The 22,772-nt window shown below is 49.4% G+C and overlaps 1 protein-coding gene across 3 annotated transcripts in view; it reads left to right on the forward strand.

Annotated features, from left to right (window-relative positions):
- Positions 1-22,772, forward strand: part of LOC142893835 (protein sidekick-1-like) — a 222,569-nt gene that overhangs the window by 196,753 nt on the left and 3,044 nt on the right. For 2 of the 3 annotated variants that reach the window (XM_076034767.1, XM_076034785.1), the window contains 15 exons: positions 2,575-2,776; positions 5,752-5,855; positions 6,398-6,468; positions 7,387-7,522; positions 8,549-8,605; positions 8,721-8,822; positions 10,166-10,281; positions 15,619-15,805; positions 15,903-16,040; positions 16,151-16,312; positions 17,031-17,156; positions 17,627-17,791; positions 18,769-18,906; positions 21,842-21,962; positions 22,426-22,555. In XM_076034767.1, coding sequence (XP_075890882.1) covers positions 2,575-2,776; positions 5,752-5,855; positions 6,398-6,468; positions 7,387-7,522; positions 8,549-8,605; positions 8,721-8,822; positions 10,166-10,281; positions 15,619-15,805; positions 15,903-16,040; positions 16,151-16,312; positions 17,031-17,156; positions 17,627-17,791; positions 18,769-18,906; positions 21,842-21,962; positions 22,426-22,555 — 1,955 coding nt within the window. The remainder of the gene's footprint in view (positions 1-2,574; positions 2,777-5,751; positions 5,856-6,397; positions 6,469-7,386; positions 7,523-8,548; positions 8,606-8,720; positions 8,823-10,165; positions 10,282-15,618; positions 15,806-15,902; positions 16,041-16,150; positions 16,313-17,030; positions 17,157-17,626; positions 17,792-18,768; positions 18,907-21,841; positions 21,963-22,425; positions 22,556-22,772) is intronic. The other variant, XM_076034776.1, reaches the window with a different exon arrangement.

Here is a 22,772-nt window from a genome sequence, read left to right on the forward strand (position 1 = left end):
TCACACGGCACACCGCTCCCAGTCTCTGATGTATACCGTCCCCTGATCTCTCTCCAATTTTCTTTGTCAGCTGGCAAGGGAAGCACTGAGACGCGACACAATAGTCTACATTCCAAAAAAGAAAAAAAAAAATCTTTTTTTTTTTTTTTTTACTTTTTTTCAAAAGATCTTGATCCTGGATTCATGATGTCTGATATTCAGCGCTATCAGCATGTGTGGTTAATCTTAATTGGCTCAGATGTGGTAACACGGGCAGCATCATTATCAGGATTTCTACAGAACAGGATTCAGTGCTTCCTTGTTCCACTTGAGTAGCGTAATGGCCTATTCTCACTGTGAGATAGACAGAGCGGCCTAATAGAGATTTCTCTCTGATGATACCGAAGGCACCAACTTAATCCCCAGAGAGGGAAAATTGGTTTTTTGAGTGTGTGTGTGTCTGTGTGTGTCAGCGCGTGTCTGCCCGTGCCCATTTCCAATGAATGAATTAAAAGGAAGAAGAATAAACTTTCATCTGCAGGAGGCTGATGACTCCATAAGGTAACAGGCAGCACAAAGTAGCGTCTTTAGCAGAGCAACTGCGTCCCGCCCTCTTTGTCAGCATCACCCGACACACCACACACACACACACACACCCCTCCCCCCCAGCGCACAATTCAACAGCCGTGCGAGACGCTGATCGGGCATCGCTCGCCTGTAACAATTATGAGTTCATTATAAGAACACGATCTTTGCTGCCGAGCGGAACAAGAGGGGAGCAGACAGGAGACGCAGACGTTATCGGGGAGACAAAACAAGGAGATAATAGTCGGATCTTGACAGGAGCGAGGGATGGCGAGGGAAGAGCGAGGGAGGGACTTAAATTGCTGGTGATAATGGATGAATGAAGGGAGGGAGGGAGGGAGGAGGAGTGGTGGGGGGAGGGGAGCCTCTGTGTGGGCGAGAGCACTTGTGTGTGTGTGTGTATGTATTAGAAGACATGAGTGCAGATTAATTAAACTTCAGAGGCAATCGATAGCGCTTTTATATCTCAACTTTGATAACGCGACGCGCCTGAAATCAAACAATTACGTCGGCCTCGGCGATGCCCACGTGCCGACGCCCCCGAGCGCGCAGCACTCACACTCACACACGCACAGGCATCTGTTCATCACACGATCACACGTCAGCCGACACACGTCAGCCGACACACGACGCACAAAGCCGCCGCCTCCCAGAGCCGTCTTTCATCTTCTAATTGAATGGCGGATAAAAAAAAACAAACACACACTACCCCCCCCCCCCCCCCCGCCCGCCAGACTCTTGTGTGGAGAAATTGTGTCTTTGATGCTGCAGCGTGTAGATTCCTTATGCACTCCGTGCACCGTACGCTGCATGATTCCGCTGCTCGGCCCCTCCAGCCATTTGCTTCCAAGTCGTGCATCTCCGCATGTCAACTCATCCCATGTGTACACACAAAAAAAAAAAAGTCACAGCCTGAATTATTAAATGGAGAAAGGCATTAAAAGGGCCCCGTGCTCTATATGTGGAGCCCCACCTGAGCTCAGTCGGGTGTGAGGGCCGGAGCGGACGGCCGTCTGTTGTCGTGAGGCGACTTGTTAAATGCCACGTTTGCGAACCCGCAAGTTGAATTCAGCTTATTGCAAGAGCACGCGCATGCATTTTTGTCTGCGACCTTGACTTTTAATAGAGCTGAGAGTCGTCTAAAAATAAAAAAATAAAAATATTAGCTGAACTCAAACAGCCCCTTTAAAGGTCCCATATTACACCTACTTGCACATCGTCATCGTTCACACTCAATCAAATATCCAGGAAGCTGTAAATATCTGCAGAGAGACGTCGAGTGTGAGTGGAACTCCCGCTGCTTCATGCTAAAAATGAGGCTCAGTCGGGCCCTTCACTAGTGTAGAAGCAGATCAACAAAGTCAGGGCAGTGAACCTGCTGTTGAGTGGAAGTTATCACCACTAACCTGGAAAAGGTACCAATTCATCCTGTAACAACACTAAGGACAGATTTAACACACTTAATAAGAATAAATTATATGATCCCTTTAGAAGTCATGTTACACCTTCACCTCTGTCTGTTTAAATTGTTTTCCTGTATCCCATGTTTATGTTGCTTGTTTGCTATTTATTGTCTCTTTTTTACTGATGCTTCTTATTTTTTGCTATCCATTGTAGTGCTTTAATGCTGGAAATGTTCCCACTGATGAACTTATAAAGAAATATCTTCATCATCTCGTCGTGTCTCCCTCTGCGCTCCAAGCTGCCAGCGTCCAGTCTTCCTCAGGTCACATGGTTTAGTTGAGTTTGAAGGAAGCTGCTGGAGGGGTTCAAGTGGCAATGTGTCAGCCTCCTTTCACGGCTCCTGGCTCCTCCTTGACTTGTAGGAACTTATCATCTGGCCTGGTCCTTCAACTCGTCAGAGGCTCTTCACAGAACAGCACAGATGGATGTGCACCATCATCAGATGTTACGCTGTGAATGATATGTGGCTGTGTGTGTGTTACTTCAAAATTTAAAAGATAAACTTGCATTTTTACTTTAAATTATTTGTTTTTTCTCTTACAACAGAGCGCCCGCAGCCGCCCCGGAAGTTGTCCGTCCCGCAGGACGCCGTGGAGTCTCGGCGGGTGCGCGTCCACTGGGTGACGGGCGGCTCGGGCTCGTCCCCGCTGAGGTACTTCACCCTGCAGGTCAAAGAGCTGCCCGCCGGGGAGTGGAACACACACACGGCCGACATCCCCTACAACGTCACCATCTGGACCGCTGAAAGGTACACCTGCGACCACATGTAGTGGCACACACACACATAGCAGCGAGTTGTAAATGCAAATCGGCCGATGACTCGTCAGTGGAAACAAGGGAAATAAATGCATAACAGCACCGTTGAGCTTTTATCCCCCGCCGGCTTATTTTCAGACAACATCAGAAATGTTCTCACGTCAGCTCCGTTATTTAGAACCAATAGCATCACAGCGCGGACTAATCAGTCCAGCTCCAGCGTCATGGAAGAGTTGGCTCAATATTTTTTATCAGAACGGCTCAGTTGGAGCAGAAAAGTAGGGACGTTCCTCGTGGATTTATACTTTTAGCTGACTTTTTTCTGGTTAATTTTTGGGGGAGTTTTACAGAGAACAAAGTTTCTACTTCAGCTCCTGGGTTCCTGAGCCGTTTTAATGACTTTACTCGTTAACCATGACCACCAGCCATTCCCAGCTGATAAAATCCACAGAGACCGTTCTCCGGAATCCTTCACATTGATATTTTGGGGGGGGGGGGTTTGCTTCCCATAGTCAACACACTCATGAATATTTCAAAATCAAATGTTTTTTCAGATTACAAACAAAATCTCTGCATGTACAAACAAGATGTTGATATTTAGAAGGTAATATTTAATGTGGATTCACCCCAGATGCACTAGAGAGGTTAAAACTAGCACTGTTTTGCTTTGGTCTGCCATTTAATCATCCGCATAGAGAGGACAACGTCGAACAAAAGGAACACACCATGAAAAAAAATGATTTCCTGAGGCTTGAGTATGTACGAAGGACTAAACTACATACAAAAATAACGTATGTCTACGTAATGACTCTCATACGTGGCTGAAAAAGGCCTTCACGTCTTTGTTTAGCGGCACGTGTCGGACTTCAGTCAGTCAAAGCGGCCGTTGAAACATTATTTGGCGATGTTCCTCCGGGAGACGACGGATGAGCGAGAGCGGCGCTGTGAACTTTTAAAACAAGCATCAGTCAGTCAGGAAGGCGGGAAGAAAAGAGCAACTCGGCATGCGGCAAAAAAGAGAAAGCGGGAAAGAGGCGGACGAGGAGGAAGAGAGCAGAGTAATCATAATCACAGCGGATGGGAGCGGGATCTCGGTCACGTGATCACTCAGGCCCAGCAGCCATAGAGGGTTTTTTTGCCCCTCTCCGTCTTCCCACTTTCCCGTGTGCCATTTCTCCAGGTCGCTCTCGACAACTATTTTTACCTTTATCTGTCGTCCCCTCGCGCTGCCGCCACACCACGCCACCCCCCCACCCCTTCCCCCGCCATCCATCAACAGCCACCGCGCTTTCAAAAAGCACAAGGCCCCTCATTCATCCCGGAGCATCACGTCCCCCTTATCGGCTGAGAGAGGACATCATTATTATTGCATGTCTTCTTTTTCCGTCCCTCCCTCTCGCTCCGTCCATCCGGCCCTCTTCTCGGCCCTGGTGGGTGCGACAGTCATTACGGCGCTGGGTGATAGTGGTCCAGCGGGCCAGGGTGGGGTGGGGGGAGTGTGGGAGGCTTCAGCCGGCCGTCCCTGACAGCCCGGAGCAGCGGCTCCATCACGAGGCTCCACTTCTAGAGCGACTTGTGCGCACGCCTCTTACTTACTGTGTGCATGTGTGTGCGCCGGCATGTGTCATCTGCTCTCGCCACTATTTGCTAGCAGCGCTGTCACCGGATATCACAGGGCTATTTGGAATGCTGAAGAGTGTCTGCATCAGCCTGCTTCAGCCGCCCTCAGGGAGAGTCTCTCCGCCGAGCAGCTGCAGCAGCAGCAGCAGCAGCAGCGGCAGTGGCGACTGCCGCTGCTGCTGCTGCTATTGTTGTTTTGATGCCGTCCTCCAGCCCGCTCCATTTCTGAATCCTCCTCTCATTAAAGCGGCAGATCGAGGCGAGGCGTTCACTTACAGCGCCGCGTGCCCGTACTCATGGATACTTGTTATCTCCCCTTAATTGTTGTTTTCCGCTGTGACATCTTTGGATCCGAATCTCTGAAGTCCCAGGGCTGGTTTGCCTGCGCGCACACACACACACACACACACACACACACACACACACACACACACACACACACACACAGAGTCCCACACAGGCTGCATGCACACATTTCCAAACAGTGTCCTTAACACCCTCCCAGTGCTGGTGGTTCCCCAGCCTCTTTGAGCTCATCGCCACCTTTGATGTTCTATTCCTACGATACCCGCAACCCCAAAGGGCCTCTTCTTGTCCCTCGTTGGGCCCCGTCTCATTACTATACGAGAAGACACTCGAGCAGCTCTGCCTGCCCTGCCCGCCTGCCTGCCTGCCTGCTGAATTTCCACCCTCCGCGGCCTGCAAAATAAATTATAGAGACGGACTTTGTAGGCGCCGTGTGCAAAGTGGTGGGAAGTTAAATGCGCTGACTTGAGTAGCTCGTTAACAAAGGGGGTTAGATCCATAAAAATCGTGAGAGAGGGAAAAAAGGGGGGTGTTTTGAATTGCCGTCCCCACGGCGTTCACACCCCAGCGAGCCAGCGAGCGGCCAGACAGAGACAACAGCGCACGCCGGCCGCAACGTGACTGTGAGCGGCTACGGAGCGGAGAGTTTTCAAAGTGACTGACGACCACTGTTTCTCTTTGATTAGCGACGCGTTCACCTTGTGCAGAGGGGAAATGCAGATAACAGGTTGCTGTGCTACGGCAGTAAATATAATTTGGCAGCGGCGCAAAATGTTTGCAGACGGCAGGAGGAAATGACTGTTCAGGTCTTTGTGTGCTCTTCAGAGCACACAAACGAAACCTGGGACTTGAGTGACAAGACGGGAGGGCCTGGGAGGGCGGGGTGGGGATGGGGGGTGGGAGGGGTTAGGGCCACTTGAGTTGCTGTGGATGCGTGTTTGATGGAGTTGGTGCGAGTATTCTTTGTACGTCATCTGTGTGCAGACGAGGGCATTAGAACAACCTTGAAGTAACAGAATCCTGGTTGCTGTTTCTCCACAGGCTCAAACCCTTCACCTCATACAAGTTTCGCATGCTGGCAACCAACGACATTGGAGACAGTGTCATCAGCAAAGAGACAGAGGCTGTGACCACTCTGCAGGACGGTGAGAGACTGGGAGTGTGTGGGTGTGGGTGTGTGCGTGAAAGAGAAAGAATAGAAAGCCTTTATTAATCCCACATTGGAGAAATTTGTATAATTACAGCAACATAAAGTAGTGCAAAGAGAAAGATAAATTATTATATACACTACCAGAAGTTTGGACACACCTTCATATGCAATTTCTTTTTATCTTTACAACTTTCTACACTTCAGATAGACGCTGAGGGCATCAAATGTATGAGCAAGATATATGTAATTATGCAACAAAGAAAAACAGGTTGAATAATTCTAAATATACTTTTTATTACAGCTATTTTGAAGAATTTAAACATAAAAGGATTTGATGCCTTCGGTAAGGAACTGCAATGTCAATAGTCATGAGAATGAAAGAAAAGACATTACATTCATAGGGCGTGTCCAAACTTTTGACTGGTTGGTGTATGGGCGTGCGTGCGTGTGCATGTGGGCCCGACTGTTAAATCACTTTGGAGAATCTTGTTTCTCTGCGCGTGACGTGACCTCGCTCCTCCTCTCTGTGTGTTTCAGTTCCCGACGAGCCTCCGATCATCCTGGCCGTCAAACCGGCGACCACCACCTCAGTCATGGTGAAGTGGAAGGTGCTTAAACACGACTCGCACACGCACACGAAACCCCTCATGCACGTGACTCAGGTTGCAGCGAAAACTTTTTGGAGTGCAGGTTAATTGGGCGGGCGGCCGGTGGGGAGACCCCTGCCATCTGACTCGGCTGCCCCTGTTTGTTTTGCGCGTGTCGAATGTTTTGTTTGCGCGAGCGCAATTATCGTTATTTACCGAGGCAGAGGGTCGCAGGGGTCAGGCAAGGGGGAGGAGGGGGAGGGGCAGCGGCGCCATAACGCACGGAGGGAAGGAGGCGAGCGAGTGAGCAGGAGGGGGAGAGACAAATGGAGGAACATGTTCCGCCGGCCGGGGGAGAAAAATGATCAAACATTAATGAGGTTACATCTCCTCGGGGGGAGGCAGGGTAGGGGAGGGGGGTAGATTAGAGCATGGGGGGGGGGAACAAACAGGAGCTCGCAGCGACGCCGACGCATGAATAGATGGTAAACAGCACCGGGCTTCCTGGCTGCTTGTCACTCTTCCTCCTCCTCGGCCTCAGAAAATCCTCCTCCGGGCCTCCGTAGCTCAGCGAGCAACGTTAAATAAAAAGGAAAAGGCAACGAAGACCACAGGCGCCCGCAATTTCATCATCATCATCATCATCATCATCATCATCATCATCATCATCCTCTCTTACGAGGAGCCGCAGGAGCCGCCGAAGCATCACTCATCCGTTGTCGTTTTTCTTGCGGGGCCGGAGCGATCGGGACCGCTTTAAAGTGGATCTGGCGGATAAAAGAGCGTCGGCGCTCGTCTGCCAGCGTCCTGTCGCTCACCTCGTCACGCTGACAAGATGAGAACCAGCAGAGCTGAACTCTCATTAGATTTGCTTTGCGGGGACACTGAGTAGCAATACATCTGTGCGTGTGTGTGCGTGTGTGTGTGTGTGTCTTTCAGCATCCCAATGAAAGCAGCGTTAACGGGATGTTGACTGGCTACCGGCTGTACTATCGAGAGCTGCCTGTGAACACCTCCACCCTCAGCCAGGCTGAAGCCCAGGCCACTGGGAACAACACCAGTGTGCTCATTACAAGTATGTATGTTGTTAAGGTTTTTTTTTTTTGGTTTGTTTGTATTTATTTATTCTTCCACATAACTTTCACTTCTGTGCAGTGTGTACTTTAGATTATTAGATTAAGACCAGAGCTGCAGGTTTTAGGCAAAACCATCATGGTCCTCAACAGACGTTGATCCCCACAATTAGGGATGCACCGATACCGGTATCGGGTATCGGGTATCGGTACCGATACCAGTATCGGGTATCGGTACCAGGGTTGAGTACCCGAACTGGTACTCAGTATCAGTATCGGTGAGTATTGAAAAGCAAGTACTTGTACTCTACTCGTTCTGTCAAAAGAGGCATCGCTACCCACAATACATTGCACCGCCAGCAGGCTCCGTCCTTCAGAAAAATGAAACCTGCTGCGTCCACATTTTACGTCTTGATTTAAATGAGGTGAATTTGTTTTCTAATGGGCCAAGTTTTCAGTCGCAGGTGCTTTCAGTTCAACATCATGATTTTATGTCTGAGCCTTTCAAAGCCTTTTCAAGGCTAGATGCAAAATAAAAAAAATCTAACAGCCCTGTGTGATGTGAAATTACAAAACAAACAATGGAGAGTTTCAATGGTCAAGTGTGTCTGTTATTGCTGATGGCGTTGACGGCATTTCAAAGTCGCTAAAGGTTCAATGAAAAACCTTATTTTTTTCTTTTCTTTTCTTTTCAATACTGCTGTGCTGAAAAGACTTTTTGTCTGAAAAGAAAGCGAAAAGCGAGCCAGTCACGTTGCACGTCGCAATCGGGCGATGCAGAAACGCACCTGTCCGCTGCAGTGTCCTTGAACAACCCGTGCACAGTAGGATGATAGCCAGTTTCAACAGTACGAGAATCGGCTCTCCGTTCAGCCCTCAACACCGCTATTGACATTTTTTTTTTCTCTTTCAGACACAGTTTATCGTCCATCGTCATAATCGTTTCAGCTGCATATTTAGCTCGGACTGTAAATGCACTTTCTCACGCACTCACGCACTAAACTCTTCTTTCTCCTCTCTTTGCAAAGCTAAAAGCACCTTCAAGACGGTCAGCAGCGCTTCGCTCACAGAGTTCGAGCTCACACGTGAGTAAACTCAAGCAGAACTCTGATTGATTGGACTGAACGAGCTGCTCCAGGATAACTCGAAGAAGACATGAAAACATGCTGCATGTGAAACGTCTCTTCTGGTTTTTTTCAGAGCTAAAGAAATTTCGACGCTACCAGATCGTCATGACAAGCTACAACATCATCGGGGAGAGCCCGCCCTCCGCTCCGGTGGAGGTGTTTGTCGGAGAGGCAGGTGGGTAGTGTCGCATGGGTCTTCTGTAAATGAAGTTTTTTGTTTCATCCACGTATGATGTTCTCCAGCTTTTGTCGCCGCTGTCGTTAGAAAGTTGGAGCATAAACGGCATCAAAATTTAGTTTGTGGGAACAAATAAAGGTCCATTTTGTTTTAACGGAATCTAGAATGTATATCTGAGTTTGGTTTACCTTGGAAAGCAGCTGGATTGCTGACATTTCAAGTCTGAATTCTCACATGCGCATCTTAAAAAGGTCAAATCCGGACCGTTCAGTTGGTCAGCCAGTCAGAAAGTGACCGGACCAATCGCCGTTGTTTGGAGAAGAAAGGGCTTGGCTGGAAAGAAACGGGGGAAGTTTTACTGGAAGGCTTTCAACAGTGGCTGCGGCAGCGGTGTGGATGCTACAAAAGAAACAAAGAAGAAAGGGAGAGAAGGGCAAAGGAGCAGCGCTTTTCTGTTGTGTTGTGATTTGCCTTTTGAGAGTCTCTGTTCAGCAGCAGCGTTGGCTTCACTGGGCCGTCTGTGCAGCAGCAGCATCCCCTGCACCCATTAGAGAAATAATACACACGCGTATGTCACGCTACATCTCTTATGCACAGAGGCCCGTGCACACACGCGCCTACCTATTACACATTCTGCATAATGTAAAAATGCACGTATGCATGTGAAAACAAAGGCAAACGCATGCATTTTGTCCTTAACGGGGACCCCAGGAAGACCAGTCACTGCACTGTACAAGCTAAATGGTGTCCAAATAAACAAAACACCCACACAAGGACTCTCTCTCTCTCTCTGTCATACCAACACATACACAAAGCAGCCAAAAGGTGAATAAATTTGCACAGAAATGATTGTAGCATCCACACCCAAGTTAGTCCCGCTCTTCTTCACAAGCCTTCCAATGATACTTTGAAATTCAACGTTTGTGCGTGCGTGCGTGTGTGTGTGTGTGTGTGTGTGTGTGTGTGTGTGTGTGTGTGTGTGTGTGTGTGTGTGTGTGTGTGTGTGTGTGTGTGTGTATGACGAGGGAACGGCGGTGGTGGTGTTCTATTTATCACATGCACAGGAATAAGAGGTGAGGATTAACAGGGGCAGCGGAAGAGTTCTGGGCGAGGGTGATGAAACGGGGTGATATGGCCTTTTTCTCGCCCCGAGTCTTCATGCATACGTTCGCTACAGCCGAGTAACAAGGTAGCGCCTCGGGCCCGGTCTAATTGGAAACGTTGGAACATCTTTCCTGCTTCCGACACTAACACCAAGCCCTGCACTTGCGCGCGCGCACACACACGCACACCAAAAGCTAGCAACCTTTCTTTATAACGAGATCCTTTTTGCTGGGCAGCTCCCTCGGTGGCCCCCCAGTCCATCAAAGTGGCGGCCGCGTCGCCCACCTCCCTGGAAGTGAGCTGGGACACGCCGCCCCTGGAGACCCAGAATGGACTCATCCAAGGATACAAGGTGACACACTCTGCACACAAAACATATTTACTAGGGCTGTCAAACCATTTTTTTATTTTTATTTTTTAATCGCGGTTGATCGCAGAATCTTCATAGTTAACTGCGATTAATCGTGGTTTGAGTTGCATGTGTATAATTCTGTTATTTTGCCTTTCAAGGCAGTTTTAACCCCATAATCCCCATAAAGTATTTCTTACCAGTAATCGGCCAGAGGGGCCGACCACGGGTTAGTAAAAGGGACACAAAGGCTTAGGCCGGGTTCACGGCAGATGCTGTAGCGCCGCGAAGGGCCTCCAGCTGCAGCCCTCCTGTTAGACGCACATTCCCCGCGACGGTCGACAAGCGCTTCTGCTCACCTGTTGTTTTCTCCCATTTGGAGCTATTTCTTTCATCAAGATCAATTTCACATCGTCCATCTTGACGTGACAACAGCTCCTCTCTGCTTCTCTCTCGCTCTTTCCCTGTTTGTTTGTGTGCTTAGCCACCCAAAACCCCACCCTCACCCCGTAGCCGTTGCAGACACCGACAAGTGTAACGTACACAAATATGATCACATTTGTCAGTGGTGGTATTTTATTTTGAAGATTGCTTTTATTTTGAAGACTTCTTTGAGTGACTTAGCGTTATGACGGATTCTTGGATTTTATTTAACTAATCGCGATTAATGCGTTAACGCTGACGGCCCTAATATTTACACATGATGGTGCTGATGATGGTGAGGGTTGTTGGGGAGAACTTGTAGTTTTAAGTGTCCATTTCAAGTGGAAGCCACAGAGCAGAGCTCCTGTCTGCACGTTGAAAGCCCTTCTATGTATTGGGAGGGAGGGGGGGGATTGGGGGAAGGAGTGGGGGTGGGGCCCGCTCGGCTGCTCCCTCAGGTGTTCTGTGGCAGAGATAGAGAAATGCAGGGAGAATTAAGTTATTCGAGGAAGAATCTGAATATCCTTTAATGGTTTCAATATCACTGACCGGTCTGCACTGCAACCCCCCCACACCCCCCCTTTCATCCTGCACGCCCCCTCGCTCTCGCCACTTCAAACACAAGGTTATCTGTCCCGCTTTAAACGCATTGATTTCTGCTGCTGGAACGGAAGGTGGAGGGGCTGGGGGGGGGGGGGGGGGGGGGGGGTGAGTAGAGAGAGCGTAATATTTGCCGAGTAAAGGGATGAGATGATCCCAGTAGAATCCAGATTAGAGACGAGGGTCCGGGCGGAATACATTCAAAATGGAGGAGACGGACGGACGGACGGACGCCGAGGGGGGCGGAACCTGAGCCAAACTGGGAGGAGGAGGGGTTGGGGTGGTTAACGAGATTTAAGACGAGAGAAACAGAGCAAAGAAAGGATGTTTGATGTATTTATAGGTTGTGACGCAATATATCGGTTGTTAACACTCCCGACAGGACCGGACTCAAGGTAAACTTCATTTCCAAATCTGTTTTTTTATTTTCTTTTTTAAGTTGTTTTTTTCAGTTTGCCAAAATGCTCGAGAGGGCTTGCCAAAAAGCTCTCAGCGCTTTGGGTGAGAGAGGTGGCAGGTAGCGGCGAGAGCGGGCTGGAAATTCCCAAACACCTGACAGGTGCGGAGCGTTGAGGTGGTGCGACTCTTAATAAGCCACGCGCTTCAGCCGCTCCTGCACGGAGACGAGTTCAGAGTTTGTAACCGGTTCATCATTTGAACCCCGGGAGAGGAGCGCGTCGCTCCGTCTCCTGCTCTCCGAGCAGTGCAGTCCTCTCAGGTACAAGCACCACGGGCTCGGAGGAGAGAGAGAAATCACCAAAAGTGATTAAAGGCTCAGTCTGCCACCTCTAATCCACACCTATACATCTAAACCAGGGCGTGTTGGCAAATCCATTTATCGTTCTCGCGTTCTGGATCTCGTCTTGACACATTCAACAGTCGTGATCCTGACATTTTAACGCCCCCCCCACCTCGCCCCCCCACACACACCACCACCACCACCACCCAACTAATCCTGTTGCGCTCTCTCTCATGCAAATTACATGGCGTCAAACCATAGTGGAGGGAATCACAGGGTAGCCAACCAGCATTTTTTCCCCCTGAAAAATGAGTTTCACAAGTGGTATTACATTTTATTTTTTTCCAAATTGAGTCCAGTGTATGCATGAGTTCTCTCCGTATCTCATTGTTGCGAGAGCACGAGGATGGGCACAAATGGGATAATGCTGCCCTCAAGTGCTGCCGATCAGCTGCTTCTTGCAGCTCTGGAAGGCCCTAAATATAACTTTGCTGTGCTGCTTCCAAATGCCGTCGGGAATAATATCAAAATGAAGACCTTCTCAAAAAAACACCTCTGGGGCTTTTTCAGTTCCTTTTTTTTTTTTTCTTTTCCTTTTTTTTTTTTTAATGTTTTTAAACTAGATCACAACAGTGGAAACTTGAACACACACAGGGCGCGGCAGCCAACACACACACACATGCACACACACACTGAACCGCGCTCATTAATCACTTGGTGTCCAGCGACGCTGATAATCCGTGGTGGACAAGCATCCTTGCAGGAGCGGTTTGTTTTCTGATCTCCTACCATCACAGTCGACCCACTTTAGCCCCACCAAGTTCAAGCTCCAGTCCAGATGGCCGGCGAGCTGCTCGGGGCCCCATGGCTGTCCTCTCTGGAGCCTGACAAACCTTCAGGTCTGAGCTCTGCGGCCGTAACACTGCAGATGGCCGACCCACCCCCCCGTGCTAAAGACTCAGAATAGAGGTCAGGGCAGTGGAAACCCCTCAACCCTCTATCTGTCGCCAACCGTCTAGCTTCCCATCCACCGAGCTGATGCTCTCCAACCAGCCTGACTGAGCTTCTTCTCCTCCAAGTAGCCCTTCTGTTGTCTGAGGCTGTTTTGGAAGAGCAAACCCACATCAGGTGTTAACTCGCTGGTCTCGGTCCTCCAGGCTGCTGGAGATTAGTTGCTCATGGAGGTCAGCAATCAGCCGCCCTTCAGTCGCAGAGGGTCGGATCCCTGCCGCTGTTCCCCCACTAGGTCAGAGACCTATGCTGGCCTTTGTGAGATGAGAAGCAACAACAGGTTTTCAGCTAAATTTTTAATGTTGATTCAATGCCTCCTAAGGACTTGTTGTTGTGTCGCCACTGAAAACTTTGCCAAAGTAGCAATACAGTAAAAATTTTGGGGTAGTTTTTTGATTGAATTGTTGGCAGCACAACACTAATGTAATGAAGTCATACACATATAAATGTTTGTTATCCATTTTTTTGTTTTATGGGTTTTTATGCTTTCAAAAAAATGCTCTCAGTGGTATTTTCCTCTTTACTGTAAAGCGCAGCACAGATGCCAAAGGTGCAGACCCAACTCCATGGTGTTTGACCATAGACAGGTTTGACCATGACTAGAAAACACTCTTTGTCTCCCATCCTCTGTCTCGCCAACCGCTCCACTGGTCTGTAATTACAAACACGCTGCTGTGTCTGATTGTAGTTTGTAGATCAGGTCATCGAAATGATCGTTCTTATGAACGGTGGGAATTATTAATGTATTATTTACAAAGTGGTAATTACTTCACCTGCAGCACTTTGAAGGGGCTGAAGATGGGTTCTCATTAGGAGACTCGTGTAGGTGTTTCCCTCACAGCTTTAATTAACCATTGATTTAAATCCTCTCACGTGTTGACTGGACATGACAAGACCAAGTGCTTATTAGTGTTCAACAGCCAGTGAGTGCTCAGGTTTTCCAGCCAGTGTAAAGTTGTGAAAGAGCCTCATTTGGACCAAGGTTTTTTCCTCTGGGGTTTTGGTTCCGGTATATTTTTACATTGATGGCTGTTTAAGTGTTACGTTTGCTTCAGTGCCCTTAAAAGTCCCTAAATCCATGCGTTGTTGTGATTTTGTCTCAGCGCTGCAATCTGTGTGCAGCTTAGAATGACAATAATCAAACCTTCCAAGGATGCCATATTATTCCCATTTTCACTTTTTAGCCCAGACCCCAGTGGAGCCGCCCCACGCAATTACTAATCCAAAATAAAATAAAAAATAGATGTTTGGATCTCCAGAAAACAGCCTATTCAACCAACCTTTTGCAAAACCACACATTTTTCGTTTCCTGTCGTTACTGATGTTTTGTTGTTGGACTTTCCACGTATTTGAAAGAGAACATAACCACAGTGATTACACGGACGGTCTCAGAGGGTGGAACAAACACCTGGCTGGGCTGCTATCGCTAACCTGGGGGAGGAGTGTGTGTTCCGGCACGCACTTTATAAAAAATTGGTGCTGGAAAAACAAGGATAAACTCTTCTCATTTGGCGGCGCCTCGCCGACAGGGCAGAGGCTCGGGTTTGCGTTGGAAAATATTAAGTTTCGTACATTTTGTACGTGTTTCACTAGCAACCAGGGAACAAGCGGCCTATTGACTTCGGAGCGCGCGCGTGGGAATATATTTTTGCGGAGGGATGTGCGGCAAATGTGCAGAGCGCACACTTGTGGTCGACCTCTCTGGGGCGAAGCGCTGCAGGCGCACAGCGGTTATGAGATGCATCTTGATGTGATTGACCCTCCTTTGCACACACACACACACACACACACACACACAGACTTCACTCATCCCGCTTCCGCAGCAGGTTAATAAACAGTCTGTGTAAATCTCTCGCTGGCCTCAGCCTGAGTGACAGGCAGCTGTAGCATCAGGAGGAAACCTCACCTGCCGCCACTTGAGGTTTTATCCGACAGACTGCTGACAATGAGCTGTTTACAGTGTCGAACCAAATTCCCTGCAGCCTGTTAGTTATGGTCAGCACTCACCTTTTCACACACGTCTGAGCAGCTCCAGGTTGCGTCCTTCAGTTTCCCCTCTCGGCTGCCCCGTCCCTGAGCACACCTGCGCTCAGAGGTATTTATGATTCAGTCAAGAAGACAGACGTCACATGCAGAAATGACATTGGTGCTGGTCTGAAACTAGGAGCCACTCTTTATGGAGAAGATTCAAGATCGTTAAAGGTCGTTTTGGAAGCAATACGAGATCTGGAGGAAAAACTATCCGTCCATCCGTCCATTTTCAATACTTCAAATATTCTTCCTGCACTCAGGGTTGCGGGGGTCTGCTGGAGCCTCTCCTAGCTGTCATAGGGCGAAGGCAGGGTGACACCCTGGGAAAGTCGCCAGTTGATCGCATGGACTGGAGCAAGCCGGAGTACCCGGAGAGAAGAAAGAAAAACTAGAAAAACAGAAATAGACATGCAATAGAAATATAGCACACATAAAAAAATAAGATCTAGAATATTAACAGAAACTAAATGAAATAATTCAAAATGTAAGCAAAACACGTTCGGTATCACATGACAGTTCTCATCTCCGCGTTGCAGATCCACTACTGGGAGCGGGACCGGCAGAACCAGACGGAGAAGGTCAAGGTGATCTTCGTCCCAGACACGCGCGTGCACCTCGCCAACCTGACCAGCTACACGCCGTACCTAGTCACTCTGTCCGCCTTCAACACGGCCGGGGACGGCCCGCCCAGCGACCCCCGGGGGACCCGAACCCTGCAGGCCGGTGAGTCAAGCAGCGGATTCTGTTTTTTTCTTCTCCCTGTACGACTTCCTCGCATTTCCTCCCCATTTACTTGTCATTCTTTCCACGTGCCGCCCAGCGCCCAGCCAGCCCAGCTTCCTGTCCTTCTCGGAGGTGACGGGAGGAAGCGTCAACGTGTCCTGGGGAGCGCCGCTGTCTCCCAACGGACAGCTGGAGGGCTACAGGGTGATCTACCAGCACACTGCCCCTGTGCAAGGTCTGCACGCACACATGCACACACAAAAAAAAACAAAAAAACAGTAGGAGCCGGGAGATGGTGGGGTGACGGTGATTTTGTTTTTTGTGGTGGGTGCTGTGTGAGAGCAGGAGTGAGTAAAGTGGTGACGGTGGACGTGAGGGGCAGCTGGCAGCGATGGCTGAGGGTTCGGGACCTGATCAGAGGAGCAACGTACACGTTCAGCATTCAAGCGCTCACAGTCGGCTACGGACCGCCCATCCAGGCCAACCTCACCGCTCAGCCCGTCAAAGGTCGGTACCGGCGCTGCGGCACGTGACGTCTGGTTCGGACTCGGTTTGAATTAGTGAACGTCCCCCAGCGGTAGCTGCATCTAAAGGCAAAAAATATAAAGTATATGCATATATAAATATATACATATGTGTCTGATGTGCACATTAGGAGTGTGTATGGAGGAGATGGACCTGGAACAGATGTTGCACAGCTTTAATAAACAGCAGTGGCCACAGCAGTTCTGTCATTAATGTAGGAGTCAAAAGCAGACTGGTGTTATTCCACCGGATGCACACAACAAAATCCACTGAACCGACAGAGACTGAAAACTGTTTTGAAATGTTTTTGTGAACCCTCCTGGTCATCACCAGCAACCCCGGCTGCCGTATTTGACTTTTTGATCACTCGCTCACCTCGTTTCATGTTAATTGAACAGGTTCAGGTCCTGCTCCGTACACAGCCTAGTGTGCGCGCCCTTTTAGCCTTTCACCGCTGGCCGTGTGACCCAACACTGTCGGGAAATCACAGTAATATTGGCTTTTAAAATTGGATTTGTGCTAAATGTACATATTCCATATTTGTCCACTGCTGGACGAGCGCAGCGTGCAGGGTGTTTCCCCCACAGCGCTTCACCCCGGACTCGTTTCATTCCCGCCACGTTCGTCTCAGCTCGTTGACGGACGGACAGCGTTTTAGCTCATCCTCCCTTTATTGACGAGTCTGTGTCGGACACTGCAGGCTCCCCCGGGTCACCCATGGACATGTCCATCACCAAGACGTCGTCCGCGCTCACCATCCACTGGTCCGAGGGAGACGCTGGCGGAGGTCCCGTCACCGGATTCGTTGTCGAGACCCGAGCCTCAGGTAAGCCGAGCGAGAGAGAGGGCGGGGGGGGGGGTGGGGGGGGGGGGGGGAACGAGCGCTTTGCATGTGCGGAGTGGGAGGTGCGGAGCTGTCTTACACTAAACCTCAGCGTGCTGCTTTTATGCGATTCATTAAGACCCGCTGCGCAATTAAATCAGCAGCAATTTTCTAATGAAGGGCACCGGAGGTGTGATACAGAGAGCGAACGTCTGAGGGGCTGATTGCATTATACCACCACTGATCCTAATGGTTATACCCTTTTTTTATTAATGGTAATGGCAGTAAATAGCGGTAATCACCGCCCACCCCGCGCTGACATCACTTTCAATACAGTACGACACTTTGCAATTTCCTTTGATCTCATTCTGACATTTGAAAGAGAATAATTTCCAAATGGAGGCCAGCTCAGCCCACGTCCTCGTCTGCCTCCGTCCGTCAACGTGTCACACGTTTTCTCGCCCCCCCCCCAGACGAGGGAGTGTGGGACTCTTTCATCAGGCTCCTCCCCTCCACCAGCCGATCCGTCACCGTGCCGCTGGAGCGCCTGAGGTCAGGGATCAGCTACGAGTTCAGAGTCATCGCCGTTAATCGCTACGGCTACGGGCAGCCGAGCACACCCTCAGCGGCTCTCGCTGGTAAACACACACACACACACACACACACATACACACAGGGTTCAACTGATTCAACTTGTCCTATGTCATGTAGCAGAATTTCCTCCCCAGCTGGAAAAGTTTCCCGTTATGGACATGTGTCTGTCTGCTGCCATCTGGAGGCAAAGTCTTAGAACAGCACCTGTTTAGCCTGACAAGAGTTGCAAAACTTTTCTCCTTTTGCCTTTGGGAGTTTGGTGTCTAGATTTTCTGGTTTTAATATATAATATATAATTCCTTTGTCTAAATGTTTCCAGTGTGAAAGAAACAATTGCATATTAGATGGTACTGCCTTGACCTCAATCACCATTTTTGCTTTCTTCTGACCACCACCCACTGTAATGACTTCGTTTTGGGTCGCGGGCTTGTCACCAGTTTCTTTTTCAAATATTTATTTATGGCTGTCACCACTGACTCGTCGGATGCATCACTAATTCTGTTGTCTGCGATTAATGAGGTCATTAGCTATGTGTTTGAATGGAAGAGTGTTTAATGGCAAAGCCTGCCACCACACACACACACACACATACACACTGACAATAGCAAATTATTTGCAGTAATTGGATTTTGTTTTTTGGGGGTGAGAGGGTTTTTGTCGGACCAATAAAGTATACCGGTAATCAAACAATCAAACAGTTTCCCTTGGAACAGCTGAAGGGCGACAGAGAATCTTAAATGACTCCATTTAGCATGTGAAATCACTGCACTAGTTTAGAAATAAAGTTACTTCACTTTAGATTGCAGTATGAGACAGTAACATCCTGCAGGGCAGTGAAAGCAACACTGACAAAGACTGTTAAGCACAAAAGACGTTCCAAATAAAAACAAAATCCTGCGTCCTTTCATTGAAACTGTTAAACAGTGTCTAATAAAGGGACTCCTCCTGTGAGACTGTTGATGAAACCAGATGTGCTGACTGACTATAGTCGACTGATTGTGTTCCCTCCCGCCGTCTGCAGCGCTGGCCGAGCGGCCCTTCTACGAGGAGTGGTGGTTCCTGCTGGTCATGGCCCTGGTGGGTCTCATCCTCATCCTGGTCCTGGTCTTCACCCTGCTGCTGCACGGCCAGAGCACCAAGTACAAGGCCTGCGGCACAGGTGCGCGTCTCCCTTCTGCCGTCACCTTTAATGTGTGGATGATGGAAAAATGTCTTCTTTTTTAAAAAGTGAACTATTTAAGCTTTCTGGCACCGCTTGTGGTTTGTTTTGCCCCGTTCGGCGTCAACAAACCCTCCTCCTCCTCCTCCTCCTCCACATCCTCCATCTTCCCTGCTCGTACCCTCTGCTGATTTATTACGTTGTTCTCAGCCGCGTGCGCCCTGTGAGAAGTTGAGACGCGCGTCGCTTGATGTGTGCTGTTTTTGCCTGCAGCGCTCTTGTTCCTGCAGGGATGCCGACACCTCTGAGGCCGGATGACAGAGGGAAAAGTGGGTCAGCCTCGTCGCTGCGGCACCACAGATCGGGACTAACAGCCCCCGAAGCAAACGCCCCAGTCCCCGCAGCCAGCTCCAATGCTGCTTTAGATTAATGCCCAAAAATTACCTTTTAATGGACAGTTTTTTTTTTAATATTCATTGTGATAAATCTGGCCAATTAAAAAGTCAGAAGCTCCTGTTTTACGATTTCAAGGCTCGCCGTGAGACTTTTACGGGAGGGTGTTGTTGATCTTTGTGACTGAAGCTCTCGTCAGATCGGGGCTCGACGCCTGCAGCAGCTCGGCTGGTTCCGCTCCTCTTGTTGTGTTTTAACGCGCACCACCTCCGCAAGGTCAGACAGGGAAGCGAGCAGCCTGAGGAACCGGTCTGACTCAAGGACGCTCACTGAGGGACCAAGGAAGCGAGCAGCTCCCCTCTCGGTCCGAGGCTGAGACGCTCCTTTGTCTGATGTTTTTTTTCCTGCCCACAAACGTCTCTTCCTGTTTTGATCCGCTCGGCTCTCAAGACCACCTGCGACGTTCCCAGTCGCAGGTTCAGCACTTGGCGCGGGGGCTGTGTGTGGGAATGAGCGCGCGTGGCTGCCAAACAGCTGTAAAATAAAGTTAGCGCGGGAGGGCGCCGTCTGACACGAGGACGGCTGTTACTCTTGGATTAAACACAGCCTGCAGGTGGTGCTGAGCTGAGCTGAGCTGAGCTGAGCTGAGCTGGTCTAGTGAATGGAGAGAGGAAGCAGCTGATGTAGGAAATGGAAGACAAGGAAAGGACAGATGTTGCTTCCTTTTGTTTGTCAGTCAGGGTACAGGTCCATGCATTAGAACAGGGCTCACCAACCTTTTGGAACCATAGAGCTACTACACAGGTACTGAGTCATATGAAAGGCAACCAGTTTGCAACACTTTTCTGAAATAACAAATTTCCACAGTTTGTCTTTAGTTATATATTATTATCAATGATACTGATCTATGTGAAGACACTGATCACATTCATTTCTCACAATAAAAAAATGCAACAATGACTTAACAAGTTTGGATACAAATATCAATATTCAACACTTCCTTTCTATCAATGGGAATTCACAGAGTTGACTAAAACTTCTCTAGACTTCATATATAATAAAATAGTTTTAATCGTTTTATTTTGAAGATATAGCGAGCTGGTGCCCGCTGGCACCACGTTGGTGACTCCTGCATTAGAAGGATGTCAACGAGAGACCATTCTCCTTCTCACTCTCAGTGGTAACAAGCACTGTTGCATGAAGGTCCTGAGTTGGTATGTCGCCCCTACCCCTGCAATCAGAAGCACCTGTCTGAGGTTCATACCCAATCGGTGCCTTCAAGAAAATGCATAGTGTTGGGTTTGGATGCTGCAGAGAAGGAGAGAGCAAAGACGAATGTCACCGTACATCTTGGTGTAGCCAACAAAGTATCTCCTAAAAACAGCCCAGACTGATCAGAGATCTGCTCCAGTTTCTGCCCGATTGACTCCCGATCCCTCTGACTCACGATCCCTCTGACTCCTGATCCTTCTGACTCCCGATCCCTCCGACTCCCGATCCCTCTGACTCCTGTCCTGATCCCTCTGACTCCCGATCCCTCTGACTCCCGATCCCTCCGACTCACGATCCTTCTGACTCACGATCCCTCCGACTCCCGATCCCTCTGACTCCCGATCCCTCTGACTCCTGTCCTGATCCCTCTGACTCCCGATCCCTCCGACTCCCGATCCCTCTGACTCCCGATCCCTCTGACTCCCGATCCCTCCGACTCCCGATCCCTCTGACTCCCGATCCCTCTGACTCCCGATCCTTCTGACTCCCGATCCCTCTGACTTCCGATCCCTCTGACTCCCGATCCCTACGACTCCCGATCCCTCTGACTTCCGATCCCTCTGACTCCCGATCCCTCCGACTCCCGATCCCTCTGACTCCTGTCCTGATCCCTCTGACTCCCGATCCCTCCGACTCCCGATCCCTCCGACTCCCGATCCCTCTGACTCCTGTCCTGATCCCTCTGACTCCCGATCCCTCCAACTCCCGATCCCTCCGACTCCCGATCCCTCTGACTCCTGTCCTGATCCCTCTGACTCCCGATCCCTCCGACTCCCGATCCCTCTGACTCCTGTCCTGATCCCTCTGACTCCCGATCCCTCTGACTCCCGATCCTTCTGACTCCCGATCCCTCTGACTCCCGATCCTTCTGACTCCCGATCCCTCTGACTCATGTCCTGATCCCTCTGACTCCCGATCCCTCCGACTCCCGATCCCTCCGACTCCCGATCCCTCTGACTTCCGATCCCTCCGACTCCCGATCCTTCTGACTCCTGATCCCTCTGACTCATGTCCTGATCCCTCTGACTCCCGATCCCTCCGACTCCCGATCCCTCTGACTCATGTCCTGATCCTTCTGACTCCCGATCCCTCCGACTCCCGATCCCTCTGACTCATGTCCTGATCCCTCTGACTCCCGATCCCTCTGACTCCCGATCCCACCAACTCCCGATCCCTCTGACTCCCGATCCCTCTGACTCCCGATCCCACCAACTCCCGATCCCTCTGACTCCCGATCCCTCTGACTCCCGATCCCTCTGACCTCCTCCAGGGAAGCACGTGTCCACAGTGGAGGAGTCGGTGACACTGGACAATGGAGGCTTCACCTCGCTGGAGCTCAACAGCCGAACGCTCAACAGCAAGAACACCTTCCTGAAGAAGAACGGCACCAGGTATGTGACACTCAGACTCACACGCTCTCACATTCACATTTTTAATGATCTACATTAAAATTTAAAAATTTAAAAAATTAATTTTATTCGGTTTGCTACTTGCTTTTGTATAAATTTGAAAATTACAATATCTTAAAAATAAAATGATTTAAAATGTTTTATTATACACGAAGTCTAGAAATGTTTAGGTGAGCTCTGATTAATAAGAAGTAAAGTGTTAAATATAGAAACTATCTGTAGTCATTGTTGATAAATTATTTTGATCAATGTCTTCACATAAATTAGTATCATTAATATATAACTTAAGGCAAACTGAGAAAATGTGTTATTTCAGAAGGGTGCAGCAAACTGGTTTCCCTTCATATGATTCAGCACCCATGAAATAGCTCTGAGATTCAGAAAGGTTGGTGACCCCTGTTCTACAGCTTTATCAGTTTGTTGATGTGTGTGTGTGTGTGTCCAGGTCTCCACCCAGGCCCAGTCCGGGAGGTCTCCACTACTCTGACGACGACATCTGCAACAACTACAACGGCACCGTGCTGACGGAGACGACCACGCTGACGGAGAAACAAACTGAGGTCTCTGAGTCTGAGGTACCATTCTCACCGTCAGTCAGAGCTTCACCTCATCACACCTCACAGGGGGGAGGGGAGGGGGGGCGGACCCGCTGGATCGACCGCAGGACCTTTTTATTTTCCATTGAACCTCCATCCAGCACTCAGCACAAATACCACCTCCTGCTCGTGTCTGTGAAGTGTGATGGTTTCTGTCCTCGTTAGTCTCATTAGAGCAACACAAGAGTCCCGCTCA

The sequence above is a fragment of the Nelusetta ayraudi genome, unplaced genomic scaffold (assembly GCF_046127955.1).
Source record: "Nelusetta ayraudi isolate G7.1 ecotype Tasmania unplaced genomic scaffold, CSIRO-AGI_Nayr_v1 ptg000004l, whole genome shotgun sequence".
Classification (NCBI taxonomy): domain Eukaryota; kingdom Metazoa; phylum Chordata; class Actinopteri; order Tetraodontiformes; family Monacanthidae; genus Nelusetta; species Nelusetta ayraudi.